The sequence below is a fragment of the Carassius auratus genome, chromosome 37 (genome assembly GCF_003368295.1).
Source record: "Carassius auratus strain Wakin chromosome 37, ASM336829v1, whole genome shotgun sequence".
NCBI classification, from domain to species: domain Eukaryota; kingdom Metazoa; phylum Chordata; class Actinopteri; order Cypriniformes; family Cyprinidae; genus Carassius; species Carassius auratus.
Genome location: NC_039279.1, coordinates 8,653,593 through 8,667,950, shown reverse-complemented (window position 1 = coordinate 8,667,950; position 14,358 = coordinate 8,653,593). Strand labels below are relative to the sequence as shown.

Sequence of the window (14,358 nt, the reverse complement as noted above, 5' to 3'; positions counted from 1 at the left end):
GGGTGGGATTTGGGAGGAGGGGTATCCACTAATCACACTGTCTCAGTCCGGCTGTTCTTGTTCACGCTCACGAGCAGGAAAACAAAGAGCCGGAGATGCGCGTGGATTTACCGGAGAGGACAACAAAAGAGGAAATATGAAAGTAACGTCTGATCAGATCCGTACGGTTCTGAAGCTCGTACTGGAATGTGGCGATCTGTTGCTGTCATTTTAAAGAAATGTATTAACATGGGTGACTGTATAGCTGTTCGTACACTGATGTGTTCATGTGTACTGTGAGTGTTACACCTCGCCACTCTAATGTTTTTATTTTTATGAGGAAGTTTGCTCTGGACACGTTTCAGGAATTCGCTTTTCTTTATGGATTATTTAGGAGAGTGAGACACATTTGGTGAGTAGTCTGGTGTAATATAACAGATATGACTTTTAGCAGCCTCAGTTGTGAATGTAGTATATTTACTGCATCTTATCGTATGTTTACAAATTAATGACAGATTCATTGGTTACATTACGTTGCATGGCCACATTCAGTTCACACAGCAGATCCTTAGGAATATTGATTTTTGGATTACATTTTTCATTGGTCCATTGTTTCTGAAACATTGTCAGAAATGATTATGTAAGAATTTAAATGTTAGGTCCGAGAACACAAAGGAATTTGTAATCCAATGGATTACAATAACTCAAATACCAAAAAAAAAAAAAGAAAGAAATCCTATTGGGGACTCTCCATAAGCGTGATGGTTTTTATAATGTACAAATCGTATTCTATCGCCCTACACCTAAACCTACCTCTTACAGAAAACTTTCTGCATGTTTACATTCTCCAAAAAATTCTGTATGATCTATAAGCTTGTTTCCCCATGTCCATGTCAAGTTCCCATAAGTCTGTGTGTATTCAGGTCTAATCCCCAACGGGATAGAAAAACATGTTCACACACACACTTGCTTCTATTGATCTAAAAGGGAACTTATAGACATCTATGGTTTTACATAAAAAAACTGTTATTATATATATATATATATATATATATATATCTCCCAATGATTCTCAGGAATTTGAAAGCAAAGCCAAGGTTCACAACAGGAAAGGAGGATTCCATTCCCAAGATGTTTATAGGTGGGAGGGGAAGTGTCTTGTACAAATGTCTGGAAAAAAAAAAAATTGCCCAGCAGGGGATACTTGGGTGTCCTGTTGCTTAGAGGATGTTTATACCTCACTGAAGTTTGAAATATCAGAAGGATGTAAAAATTACAAAACATTAACGCCCTTCTAATCGTTACCTTTACAGCCCTCCTGTTTCACCCCTTGGGAAAGCATTTCTCTCTGGCTTTCTTTAATGTTGAGTTTTGTATGTTCAGGATATCAAATGAGATCACGGCAGCACAGTATAGAGAACTTGCCGGACCTGTTGAGTGAGGGGTGTAAGTCAAGTGAAATCGGTGACGCCAAAGTTCAACCTGGCTGCAGAATTACTGACAAAGGAAGTCTTGTTGACACACCCTTTACCTTCCGAAATATCCAGAATGGGTTTATTCCAAGCCAACATTCCCAATCAGTTCCATTCAAGTCATTGGTATTGTTTTTAAATAAGGAGAAACAATATAAATGCCTAATCTTTAATCTCATAATGTGTTCTTAAGACATGCATAGGCTTTTATAATACGAAAGGTCAAAGTACATGGCACTAGCAAACATTACATACAAACACTTTCCAGGCTGTATTTCATACTGTTTTCGACATGCTTTTTCGCTAAAGTTCCAGTCTGATTACAAGTTCAGCTCCTATTCTATACAAAAATAAATACATTTAAGAGCAAAGTCCAGTATGTTTGAACCTGTACGGTTTGAGGTAAGTCCTGTACAAAGATCACTGTGCCTTTTATTTTATTTAATGAGTTACCAGATGGTAATCGTCATGACAAATAAATATGTAGTTCTGAGGACTTTGTCTCTGGCTGATATTGCAATTACAGTACTCTTCATGAGGGATATGAAACTGGAAGAATAAAACTAGGGCTGGACAATATATTGGTACTATATCGGTTATTGGCTGTAGTTATTTTTGTATTGTATATCAAAATATTGTGATGTCACTTGTAGCATTTAAAAAACTTATTTCGGTTTTTAGTGCTTTAATTGTCTAATTGTACATAAGATAAATTTACATGAAATGAAAATTCCTCTGTTTTCTAAATGCATGTTTTAGATCTAAATAATTCATCTGCACATTTCATCTGTTCAGTTTTCAGTTTAATCGAAATGTAAGACTCCAATAATCAAGCCCTGCCTCTTCACATTCACACAGTTCACATTCATGAGCATCCACTTTTGTGTGCAATTCCTATTTTTAAAAAAAATCTATCAACAAATTGAAATTGACTTTAACATCGCCCGTTTATTGTCAAATTGTCAGTTTAGCAGTATTAGCCAGAATTGTAATATATCTAATGAAAACAATGCAATGTCAGGTGTTTGATCAAATGATGGAAAGCGTTTGTTAAGGTGCATCAGTCATGTTTAATGTCCTCATTATTTGTTACTGCAGGTTGAAGATTGGAGGCCCTCGGTGACCCTGCTGCCTGGCCTCATACTGGCCAGGTTGCTTTGGTTAAAACATCAAAACCAATCAAGATGTCTTCTCAAGAGTCTCCGCATCCGCCTTCAAAACCTGAGGTCAAACAAAGACCCCCGATTCCCACTAAGCCATCTAATAATACCTCAGACACGTCACCTGTGGAAGGTGCAACCTCACAGAACTCTGGGAATGTCAAAAAGATAGTCAACAAATTCAGCCAGCCAGAGACTAAGATTCCAAGTGGAGATACAGCAAAGAGCACCAGCATAGAAGTGAGACAACAGAGACCTCCTTCAATAAAGCCCAGACTCAAATTGAGAAGTTCTTCCCTCGCCAGCGCCGACAGGGCACCTCCTCTGCCTCCAAAAACCAGACAAAATCACAGTGGACAGAAAGACGAGGTGGACAGCCAAGAGAGACAAGAAGGAGCTTTGAGTGATGTTGATGGAGGCCGCTCAGGTATGGTGTGTTTTTACTTTCATTTTCAGGATTTGTTTGACACTTCCAGTTTCAGGTATTTTCTTTCACGATGTTCAGTCACAACATTTGAAATAGCAGTCAACTATTTAAAAAGGAATGGTTCACCCATTAATTGAAATTCGCTCACCTGTAGGCCATCCAAGATGTAAACGAGACACAATAATCACAATAATCCTCAAGTAATCCACAAGACTCCAGTCTGTTAGTTTATGTCTTGTGAAGCAAAAAGCTGTGTTTTCTCCAGTGAATGAAAATTGCTAGTTCATTTCCAATTAAATTGATCAATGTTTTTTGTATTGGATGATTAAGGTAGTTTATTTTTTTTATTGCTAATTCAATGAAGCATAATTCAGGCATAACACATCGGAGGTCATTTTGTTATTGGTTGGTCAGTAGGATTATACAGTCTGTGTCGCCTGCTGAACACAGACAGATGGGTGTGGGGGGAGAAAATAACCCCTCTTCGAGCTAATTATTTTAAAACTACACTACCGTTCAAAAATTTGGGGGATTATTTAAAAAAAGTGTCTTACGCTCACCAAGACTGCACTTAAATGAATAATTGGTGTAGCTTTTGTGGAAATAACTCTGGAATTTTACCTTTTTTTTTGGAACTTGATGGACTTGATGGAGAAAGATAAATATGATCAGTACTGCACATAATATTTTCTATATTATATGTGCAGTACTGAGTCATATGAATGCAATATTATATTTTGTTAGCAATTCAGTTGTAGATGTCTGCCGCACTAAAGACTTGAGACTTTTGTCTAGATTGTCCATACACAGTATCAGAAAGTCTGTTCCAAACAGGAAAAACCTTCTTTCTTTTCATAACATTCCTGTTGGGCATCATCTGAGAATAGTGTTCATAAAACTCTTTTACAGTGACAATTATGTGAACTGGGCTAGTTTGAATGTCTTCGAGGCTTTAAAGTTACATGCAAGTGGACTTGAAGTGATTATTGGGGTAATAAACCAGTGTCCTACCCTAAAGTTCATACACTCAACTAGTCCAGAATCCGAGAGCTTAGAGCAGGTCATTCATGCACTGATGTAGTGAAATGGCAGAAGGGCTGAAACGAGCATTTGGCAAGATCAAGCAGAATGTGTTTGAGGCGATTGAAGATCTTCGGGTTAAGGGTGGGGAGGAGGGATCGACACAGCGCAAAGGTTCCTTGCAGAAGTTGACGGGACTGATAACAGCAGGGTCGAAGGGGGAGGTGGACCTGTCAAAGCAGAGGCAGAGAAGAGATGGTAATCTAAGATCTTATACACTGGAAATGGGAAAGGATATGAAGCCTTTCGAAGAGCAATATAATGTTTAGAGTACGGCAGAGACATTCAGTCATGGGCTATAGAGTCAGTCTTTGCTGCAGCTTGTTTTGCATATGTCTATGTAAGAGCCAAAGATACTTAAGAGGATCCATAAAGAAGAATCTAGTGCCTAAAGCAAGATTTTTACTCTTTGTATCCATATTTGTTTCATATGGTTTAGAAAACTTTTCTGCTGTTTTAAAAGTAGTTTAAATGTGGTCATGTGGTATAACCATAAGGTAAAAAGTAATAACATTTTTCTAACCATTTGAGTACATCTTAATCTTGTATGTTGCAATGTAATTTTCAAGAAAACTCGAAAGGTTTGGTGTATGTTAGTGGAGACTGTAAAAAAACAATGTTTTACCTAGTGTCTTGTCTTATAGTTAACATAGCATTCATGACACAAACTAACCTTCCTCAGGTTTTCTTTACTAAGATGTTTTTTTCTCTATTATAATAGCAGGACAGTTACAATCAAAATTATTCAACCCCCACTGGTTTATTGGCAAAATGTACAGACTTACAACAGTAATTGAAATAGCTCAACACAGCAAATCTTTCAAGTGGTTTCCCCAAAATTCAACTGAAAATACAACATCTAGAGTCTCAAAATTATTCAACCCTTTGAACAGAATCCCTCCCAACAGCACAAATCTGTAAAATAGGTGTTGTCTCAAGCACACCTGATGCAATAAATCAAGGAAATACTTGAATTGGAAGAATGGTCCAAAAGAGATCATTGCCCTTCACAAACAATGAACAGGATACACAACTAAAGTGAAGGTGCTGAATGTTTATAAAGACACTGCTGGAAGCATAATTTGCAAGTTCAAATATAAAGGAACAGCTGTCATTGGCTGCAGCCAGTTTCCATGCCAGAACTCCAAGATGTTGGCTCTAATTTTACACAAAGTTACATAAATAAGCCACAGAAGTTTTGGGTTCTGTTCTGTGGAATGATAAAACGAAACTGTAATATTTTGGCTCGATGGATCAGCAGTATGTCTGGAGGATGAAGAATGAAGCGTACACATAAAAGAACACTGCCTACAGTTAAGCACGGTGGTGGATCGGTGCTGCACGGGGGCTGCTTTGCATCCTCTGGCACTGGAAACCTGTAGCTGGAGTCTTGCTATAAATCTCATTTGCTGCAGCTCATAACAGCAAAAGTGTGCTCTACTTAGTACTAAAGATGCTTGCCATGAAGGGGCTAAATAATTTTTGAATAAGAAGTTGGGAAACCACTTTGTAACATCTGCAGTGTTGAGCTATTTCAATTACTTTTGTTTGATTTAGGTCATTTAAAACAGGAGAAAGTCTGTACATTTTGCCAATACACCTGATTTGCAATGAGGGTTGAATAATTTTGATCGCAACCTTATATCATCCTGACATTTTTTACTTTATATCCCCAAAGCTATTTCACATAGATTTTTAATACAAAAACATGGAGTTTACATTTCCAATCATTTTTTATGTATTTCTTAAAGATAATAATAATGAGGGGCCAAAAGAATAACATCATGTTATTGACCCATCTTAAAGTTCATTCAAATCCATATCCTCTTCTAGCTCCTGATGGAAAAGAAGGCGGCAAACTGCGAGAAGAGCAGGATTCCAGCCCTCTTCCAGAGCCTCAGTGTGAGAAGAACTGCGGCTGTATATGTCACCTGCAGAGGCCTGGCATGAAGCTCGTATGGGTGCCAATAAGCGAGCAGGATGATGACGAGGGTAAGGATGAGGAGATTGAATACAGTGACACGGAGGATCAGAACAAAAGCGGAGAGGGAGAGAACGAAGACAAGTCGAATAAGGAGCCTGATTCTTTAAGCGAGTCAATAGCTGAAGATGAGAACAAGAAGGAGGAACTGCAAGTTAAAAAAGGCAATTTTCAGGAAACTCGAAAACTTATAGAGCAGCAGCTGAGGAGGAAATCAGACCCTGGACCTCCAACGTTGATCGCCTCTGTTGTCCCATTTCCTCAGACTCCTCTAAACGTCCCCAAAGGCCAGTCTTTGGAGGAGCCAGAGGAGTCCATCTACGATATTAGCCTGGAGGTGGTCATTCCACCCAGACCTCAGAAGGGGCCGGACACTGTAAGCAAGGACTCACCTCCGGCCATTCCTCCAAGGATGCCTTTAGATAACAGGGGTCCACCTCGCATCATTCTACCTCAGCCTCTAGCACGCCCTGCCTCCCCTCTGCTTCCCCCTAAAAAGTGCAGCCCACCTGCCAGTCCCCGACCACAAAGAGCTCCACCAGCACCGCCGGCCAAGACCTATGAGAACGGAAGACGTCTCAGCAGTTATTCTCTCAAATCTATAGGTACATAAAAACTTTCAAAACAGGCATGAAATCAAAATGTACCCATTTTATGTCCTTTAAAGAAATCTAAATTGAAAATGATGTCTTAAATGTTCCAAACTGTTATTTGTTAATATTTTGAATTAGCTTTTATTTTTATATTTTTCCGTTTTTATTTTCCTTTCAGCAATTTTGTTATTTGATTTGGTATTATTTAAAATATTTCTATTTAGCTTTATTTTCTATTTTAGTTCTAATCATCTCAGTACTTTTATTTACTAAATGACTTTTATTTCAGTTAGGGTTAGGGTTAGGGTTGCCAAAGCAACATTTCTATTTTTTATTTATGTTTTAAAGTAAAAAAATAAGGTTCTTTTAGTTGACATTGTTAATGCATTATTTACTAACCATACATTTGTTACAATATTTGTAATTTTTGATGATGTTCATTGTTAGTTCATGTTAGCTCAGTTTTTAATAATATTAACAGATAAAAATTTTTATTTTAATAATGTATTAGTAAATGATCAAATTAACGTCAACTTAAATTACTATAATATAAACATTATTGACCAATTTTAGTTTTTTTTTTTCTGGTATTTATATTTATGTATTTACTTCGCTTTATTTCAATTGACGAAAAAGATTTGTAATGACCAATCCAATCCAATTAATCCTAAGAGATCAAATCTCATCCTTTAATTTATTTTTTTTATTTTTAATATACTGTTCACTCAGAAATGCATTATATTGCAGAAGTAACATGTTTAAAGCATTTCAGACAGACATTGAGTTTCTCTGTGTATTTGTTTTATGGTACTTAATTGTTAGTTTCTCTTTTCTTGACATCATCAGATGAGAATGACATTGCCGGGGCTGATGGGGAAAAATGTGGATCCACTGAGAAGTATATATGTTTATATTTCTTTCGTCTATCAAACAGTTTCTGCTCTCTTAAGCATTAATATTGTAGTCACACAGCTGTCATATGTACTGCCTTTACTATGTGTGTAAATCAATCTCTGTCTCAGGTCTAGACCTCCACGAGCCATTCCACATCTCCAACAATCTGTTGACTCGGAAGCTGGAACATCGGAGGGTATCATTTTTTAAAAATAAATAAAGAAATTACTAGTTTTAAATTGAAAATTGTGATTTTAGGGGGTTGATTTAGGGGGTATGGAGTTTAATGCCATATTTTCTGCCCCTTGCAGAGCTGTATCAGTTCTACACAGAAACATTTATACACAAGGAGATCAGGAGGACAGTATGTCGCAACATCAGTAAAACCAGCATGGACTTCCAGATGGACCCACACAATACATCCAGCCCAGAGAAAGGAGAAAAACCCAGATCCAGTAGTGTTCCGAATCTCAAGCAGGGCAATTTATGGCGGGAGCAGGCAGCAGTACGAGACAGTGGTGTCTTGCAGACCCTAAGTTCAGAGGAGTGCAAGTACCAAGAGGTGAGCAGAAATCCTCAATCAACACGGAGGAGAGCATGTTCTTCATAGCAAGTGCTGAAATTTGAGGGTCAAAGACAGAATATGTGTTTGGGAATATGGAAAAAGTGATTTGAGAGGAAAAGAGAAGAAAGAGAGGATGGAAATCTCTAAGATAAGACGGGATGGAAAGGGGTGGATGGGAAAGGAAGTACGATCTCACAAATATGTACATACTGTATACACTACCGTTCAAATTGTTTCAATTGTTTTAAAGTCTCTAATGCTCACCAATGCTGCAGTTATTTGATCAAAAGTATATTAAAAACAGTAAAACTGTCAAATATTACAATAATTTTTTTTATATATATTTTCAAATATAATTTATTCCTATGATGGCAAAGCTGACTTTTCAGAAACATGTTGAAAACAATTGTACTGCGTTTATTTGAAATATAATTTTGTAACTTTATGGATGTCTTCAAAAGTGTTGATTAAATTTAATGCACTCCTAATAATGCATCCTTGTTGGAAAAAAAAAATATTTTGAACAGTAGTGAATTTAACTGCCTAATAGAAATTTAACGCAGTAAAGATAAATAACATTACTTTTTTTGTATTTTTTCTTTGTTGACAATGAACATAAACAAGATGTTGTTTTAATAAAGTATTTATAACTTTTTTTTTATTCTGTACTACATAAAAAAATATGTATGGATGCATTATAGTAATAAGGGAATTTTGAGGGAAAATTTTCTGTTGTTTAAAAATAATTCAAAATCAAAATGCAACAAAAAACATTAGTAAAAAAAATATTATTTTCTATATTCAGTTTTTTTGTATTAATATATTACAAAAATGTAATAACACAATACAATGTAATACAATACAGAAGATAAAAGAAGTGAATGTAAAAAATTTGATTTATTACTTGCAAATATAAAGATTTTACAGAAACTGAGTCAGTTGCATTAAATCATAGTTTTGTTTTTCCCTTCTCTGTGTGCAGAGCATGTTCGAGGTGATTACATCAGAAATGTCGTACCAGCGCTCTCTGCGTGTGATAACAGATCATTTTATGGAGTCAAGTGACTTGAATGACACTCTTATTAACATGGACAAAAAAACCCTCTTCTCGAACATTCTGCGCATCCAAGAGGTCAGCGAGAGGTGAGTGCCTGTATGTGTGTAAAATGCAGACATTTACAGTTGAGATTTGCTGAAATAGCACTGACTGAACCCCACAAATTAGTTGAACCCCTTAGACTACATCTGCAGCATTATTTTACTGCTACGAATGCTTTGCCAGGTGTAACCCATCAGAGTTTGCTGAGACAGCACCGTTTGATGGTTCATTACAATAATTAGAGTAGAAAACCATTAACCATGAAGTCTCAGGAGGTTAAAATAAATCATCATCATCAACTTAGTCAATGCAGTGTAGCCTGTAAAACAAGTCACAGCCGTCACAAACATTAATTTACAAATACCATTGTCTATTGATATTCACAGGTTTCTAAAGGACCTAGAGGAGCGTGTCGATGAGAGCATCATCATTTCTGACATCTGTGACATCATCCACTATCATGCCCAGCATCATTTCCCTGCGTATATCGACTATGTTCGAAACCAGATTTATCAGGAAAAGACCTACAGTAATCTCATGTGAGAAACTCATACGTCTACACACAAGCTTTTATTTTATCATCCATTTAAATGTATTTTGTATTCTCTCAATTGTTGCTTTGCCTAATATCTGTCACAGGCAAACTAACACTCAGTTTGCAACCGTAATCACCCGACTCCAGGAGTCGCCCATCTGTCAACGACTGCCCTTCATGTCCTTCATGTTGCTGCCCTTCCAGCGAATCACACGCATTAAAATGCTCATCGAGGTGGGAGAATAACTCACATTATCCACATTAGAATGCACTTCTTTTTAGCTTTCTGTTCGTCATCCTGAAAAAAAAAGTATCACACTTTCCACAAAAACACTAAGCAGCTTGACCGGTTTCAACATTGATGAAAGAAGAATGTTTCTTGAGCAACAAATCAGCATGTTACAATGATTTCTGAAGGATCATGTGTCACTGAAAACTGCTGCAAAATCAGTTGCCTTCACAGGAATGAATACAATTTTAAAATATATTCAAATAGAAAACAGTCGTTTTAAATTGCATTAATATTTCACAGTTTTACAGTATTTTTGAGCCTTGGTGAGCTTAAGAAACATCGTTCAATAACATATCTTAATGACCCCAATATTGTACAACAATTTGTACAAGTTTTTTTTTTCACAATTATACTTGGTTTGCAAGGCATCATTATTATCAAGCTGAGTTGTCTTAAAGTGATCCAGGTAATATAAAGATTTTTTTTTTCTTCATCAGAACATCCTAAAGAGAACTGCCATCGGGACGGATAAGGAACAAACAGCATCTAAAGCTCTGGACTCTGTGTCCAAGGTAAACACCTTAAGGTCACCGTTAATACACCCTGTTTTTCCTCACTCCTCACCCACTGATCTATGATCAAACTAGACCTCATTGTTCCCAGAATAGCCTATTAGAGAGGAAGGTAAAAGGAAAAGAGGGGGGAGAGAGAGTGAAAAACAAAGGTAAATGCAGCTCGGCTCACTAGAAATTTATGTTTCAGATTATAAAAGGCTGCCATAATTTTGTTAGAGTCAGGGATTTTATAGCGTTAGGCAAATAAAGGACTTTTTATTCATGAAGGAAGCAAAATAGGTCATGTTTAATGTTTGTCATGTTATGATGTATTCAGTTTCAGTTGTCTGCATGGAAAGAATGTTTTGGTGTTTGCGTGTATTGTTTACGGGCTGTGTTGTCAGATGTGGTCTTAAAAAAACATTTTGCGCATATCCTCACAGATCATTGAAGAATGTAATACTCAGGTTGGAAAAATGAAGCAGATGGAGGAACTGATTCAGATTAATGGCATGCTGGAGTTCGACAAACTAAAGGTGAGCAATGGATTGTTGTTTACAGCAGTGAGATTTAAAATTCTGAGAAACTGTAAAAAAAAAAAAATAATAATAATTACGATGATTTTCAGTACTGCAAACATTTTTTGATTAGTGACCTAAAATAGTGTAGAATCTTAATTATTACTTTTTTTTTAACGTTTTAAAATCATAAAACGTTTTTTTTTTTTTTTTATAAAAATCGTGTTACATTTTTTTGTACTATTATATATTTTTATTTACCTTTTATAATCATTATTTTCCATTAATCAAATCATTTGTTTAATCGTTGAATCGTCTATTCAGGCGTTGCCGATTATCTCTCAAACACGTTTTTTGGAGAAACGGGGAGAGCTGCAGGAAGTTAACAGAGGAGGAACGTTCTTGAACCTCCGCCCCAAATTCAGCCCCGTCTACCTCTTCCTCTTCAATGACCTGCTTGTCATTGCCAGCAAGAAAAGGTAGAAAGCTGAAAAACCTGTTTGTTTTAAGGCTTTACTCTGTTTTATGAGGGTTACAAAACACTGCATTGTGTTGACATTCCATTTATTTGAATTCGCTTTTTGATTATGGTTTATAAATAGTGAGACACCTTTTTGCAACTGCTATTTCATGAATCCTATTGTTTCTAAATCAGACTTCACTCATTTATTTCTTCTTCTCTTTCCCCGTGCTGCAGTTCTGAGCGGTATGTAGTCCTTGATCATGCCCATCGCTCCCTGGTCCAGGTGCAGCCCTTTGGGGAGGACACAGCTGTCCCAAACATGGAGCACAGCTTCTGTCTGACCCTGCTGGAGAATCATCAGGGACGCCAGATGGAGAGAGTTTTGAAAGCTCCTACACAGTGCGTGCATAATTTTACTCAGCCGAGACTGTTTTTTTCTGCAATTCACACATTTCCACAATTGGATTGTATAGTCATTTTGTCTGCTTTTAAAGACTGTATAGGTCACTTTTCTTCAATCTCTCTAAATCAGATCGGACCTGCATAGGTGGTTGGCAGCATTCCCCAATCCTGACAAACCCCACAATGAACAAGAAGAAGTCATATATGAAGACTGGGGTAAGTGTGGGTGCTTATTTCTCTAAGCCGCTCAGGTTTATATTCACGTGTGACATGTCAGTGCTTGCCTTTTATTTCTCTCTACAGATAAGTTTCTTTCTAATCATATGTGTGTTTGTGTGACAGATTGCCCTCAGGTGCAGTGTGTGGAGCAGTATGTGGCAAACCAAGCAGATGAATTAAATCTGGAGCCAACGGAGATCATTAACGTCGTGCGCAAAACCAACGAAGGTGTGTCACACTATACCTTCCATTTATTGGAAGCACATCTGATATGTTTATTTGTTTTTGTTCATCCATCTGACCACTTTTTGCCTTCTTTAGGATGGTGCGAAGGAATCCGTCTATCTGATGGACAGAAAGGCTGGTTTCCTGAAGCAAATGTACTGGAAATCACCAACGAGCACGTGCGGCGACGCAACCTCCGCGAGCGATACCGTGTTATCCAGGCTGCCGGCATTGTCGCAAGGACTCAGAGTATGCCATAGACTAAATCAACTGCATCCTGGCAGATCGAGAGTTCTTAAAATGGGAGGAGTCTTTTAAACCGTAGACCTTTGATACGGGGCTCAATACGGACGGGAAGTGTTTTGAATGTATCTCTAACATCCTTTTCAGGATCAGATATATAATTCTGTTGGAATTACAAAAGAAAGAAAGAAAGAAAAGAACATGTGAAAGTCACTTGTCTTTGTACAACACAAAAGTCACTTGTTTAAGTAAATCTCATTGAAGTGTGTCCATTTTATTAAAATGTTCTTGTTTGGGATCCTCATATGGAATGTACATTATTTCAGAAACGTGTGTGTGTGTACAGGTATGAGTCTGTGCGTGCTTGTGATGTTTAGCGCTTCTTTCAAGAATGTCAGACTACTAAAATTCCAGTTAAGTGGAGCGGAAGGGTTAAATGGTGTAGGTTGGTATGTCGGTTGATAACATGTCACGTGATCTGATAGGTAGCTCTGATCAGGATGTGTGGCACAACCAGCATGACTAGTCTTCAGTTTTTCATGGAAGCACTGAATGTGCACAAAATCAGCTTGTGTTTACTACAAACAAAATGTGTGTATACTATGGTACATTAAAATGAAATGTTTTACACAATTGGACTGATAAATCGATATTGTCAACCCAGAAAAAATGTCTTCATGTAGTTTTTCATCATTTGCTCACCCTCATGCCCTTCAAAGCCAGTATAACGTTTTGTCTTCTGTAGACAACAAAGGGAAATGCTGCTCTTTTCAATATAGAATGACATGAAGGTATGTAAATGATGACAGATATTCATATCTGGGTTAAAAAGTGTATCATGATCTGCTCCAGATATTAAACACTGATGTGATCCATGATTACAATTTGCTGACTATTTGGAAATGGCATATTCAACTGCGCCATTAAAGCCACACCCTTGTTTTGTGAGGCTGTGCTTGGATGTGTGGGCATGGGAGTTGGTGTAGATGTACATTAAACTCTGTTTTTGATGTTAGAACATGACTGGGAGTAATTTTAACCCCTTTATAATTGCATCATGTTCTGTGAACAGTTTAACCCTGGAAAAGGAGTTAACTTTATTTAACAATTTAAAGCTTGACATTATGAAATAGGAACTATTAGTCGTAAGGTAATGGTCTTTTTTTATCAAATGGATTCGTTTATTGAACCATTGGACAAACTATATAGAAAATCTCAAATAGAGTTTGCAAATCTACCACAACCTCTGAAGCTGGACATTATTGTAATTATAATAAAAAGGCTCTTGCTTACTTTTACATACCAAAACAACATTCAGAAAGCATGTAGAAGATTATGTACAACAGGTTTTTTTTTTTTCTCAGAACAATTTTGATCATTTTAATAATTTGAGGGCCTAGATGAGATCAATATGCCTTTGGCGCCATCTAATGGGCAATATACTTTGATTATTGCATTAATTAGGTTAGAAAAACATATTTCTGTCTCATATAAACCCAGTAAGATACTTATTTTATTCTTTACAAAAACTAGATGACAAAACATGCAAACATGAGAGGGCAGGAGTTTATACATTTGAGCTAAAACATTTATTATGTACCGATAATAAATAAATTGTGGCTATTATAATCATTAAATTAATTGCATATTTTCTATAAGTGTTTATATAAATTTTACAGTTCGATTTTAAAAAGTTATTATCATTATAATACATAAT

At 36.7% G+C, this 14,358-nt stretch overlaps 1 protein-coding gene across 1 annotated transcript; it reads left to right on the top strand.

The window, feature by feature from the left end:
* LOC113056087 (rho guanine nucleotide exchange factor 15-like) lies at nucleotides 1-13,582 on the top strand. The gene is made up of 16 exons (XM_026222575.1): nucleotides 1-391; nucleotides 2,550-3,038; nucleotides 5,952-6,704; nucleotides 7,539-7,590; nucleotides 7,715-7,782; nucleotides 7,898-8,148; nucleotides 9,134-9,294; nucleotides 9,637-9,789; nucleotides 9,890-10,019; nucleotides 10,515-10,589; nucleotides 11,015-11,107; nucleotides 11,414-11,568; nucleotides 11,787-11,951; nucleotides 12,085-12,170; nucleotides 12,297-12,401; nucleotides 12,495-13,582. The coding sequence occupies exons 2-16, from the start codon at nucleotides 2,636-2,638 to the stop codon at nucleotides 12,656-12,658; spliced, it is 2,814 nt and encodes a 937-aa protein (XP_026078360.1). The 5' UTR covers nucleotides 1-391; nucleotides 2,550-2,635; the 3' UTR covers nucleotides 12,659-13,582.
* Nucleotides 13,583-14,358: the final 776 nt, after the last annotated feature.

What these genes read in the sequence shown, in the direction of transcription:
- LOC113056087 (XM_026222575.1), top strand. Translation starts at nt 2,636, where the DNA reads ATGTCTTCTCAAGAGTCTCCGCATCCGCCTTCAAAACCTGAGGTCAAA. An exon ending in ATCCAAGAGGTCAGCGAGAG is followed by an intron (nt 9,295 to 9,636) that starts GTGAGTGCCTGT and finishes TGATATTCACAG; the next exon opens with GTTTCTAAAGGACCTAGAGG. An exon ending in CTCTGGACTCTGTGTCCAAG is followed by an intron (nt 10,590 to 11,014) that starts GTAAACACCTTA and finishes ATATCCTCACAG; the next exon opens with ATCATTGAAGAATGTAATAC.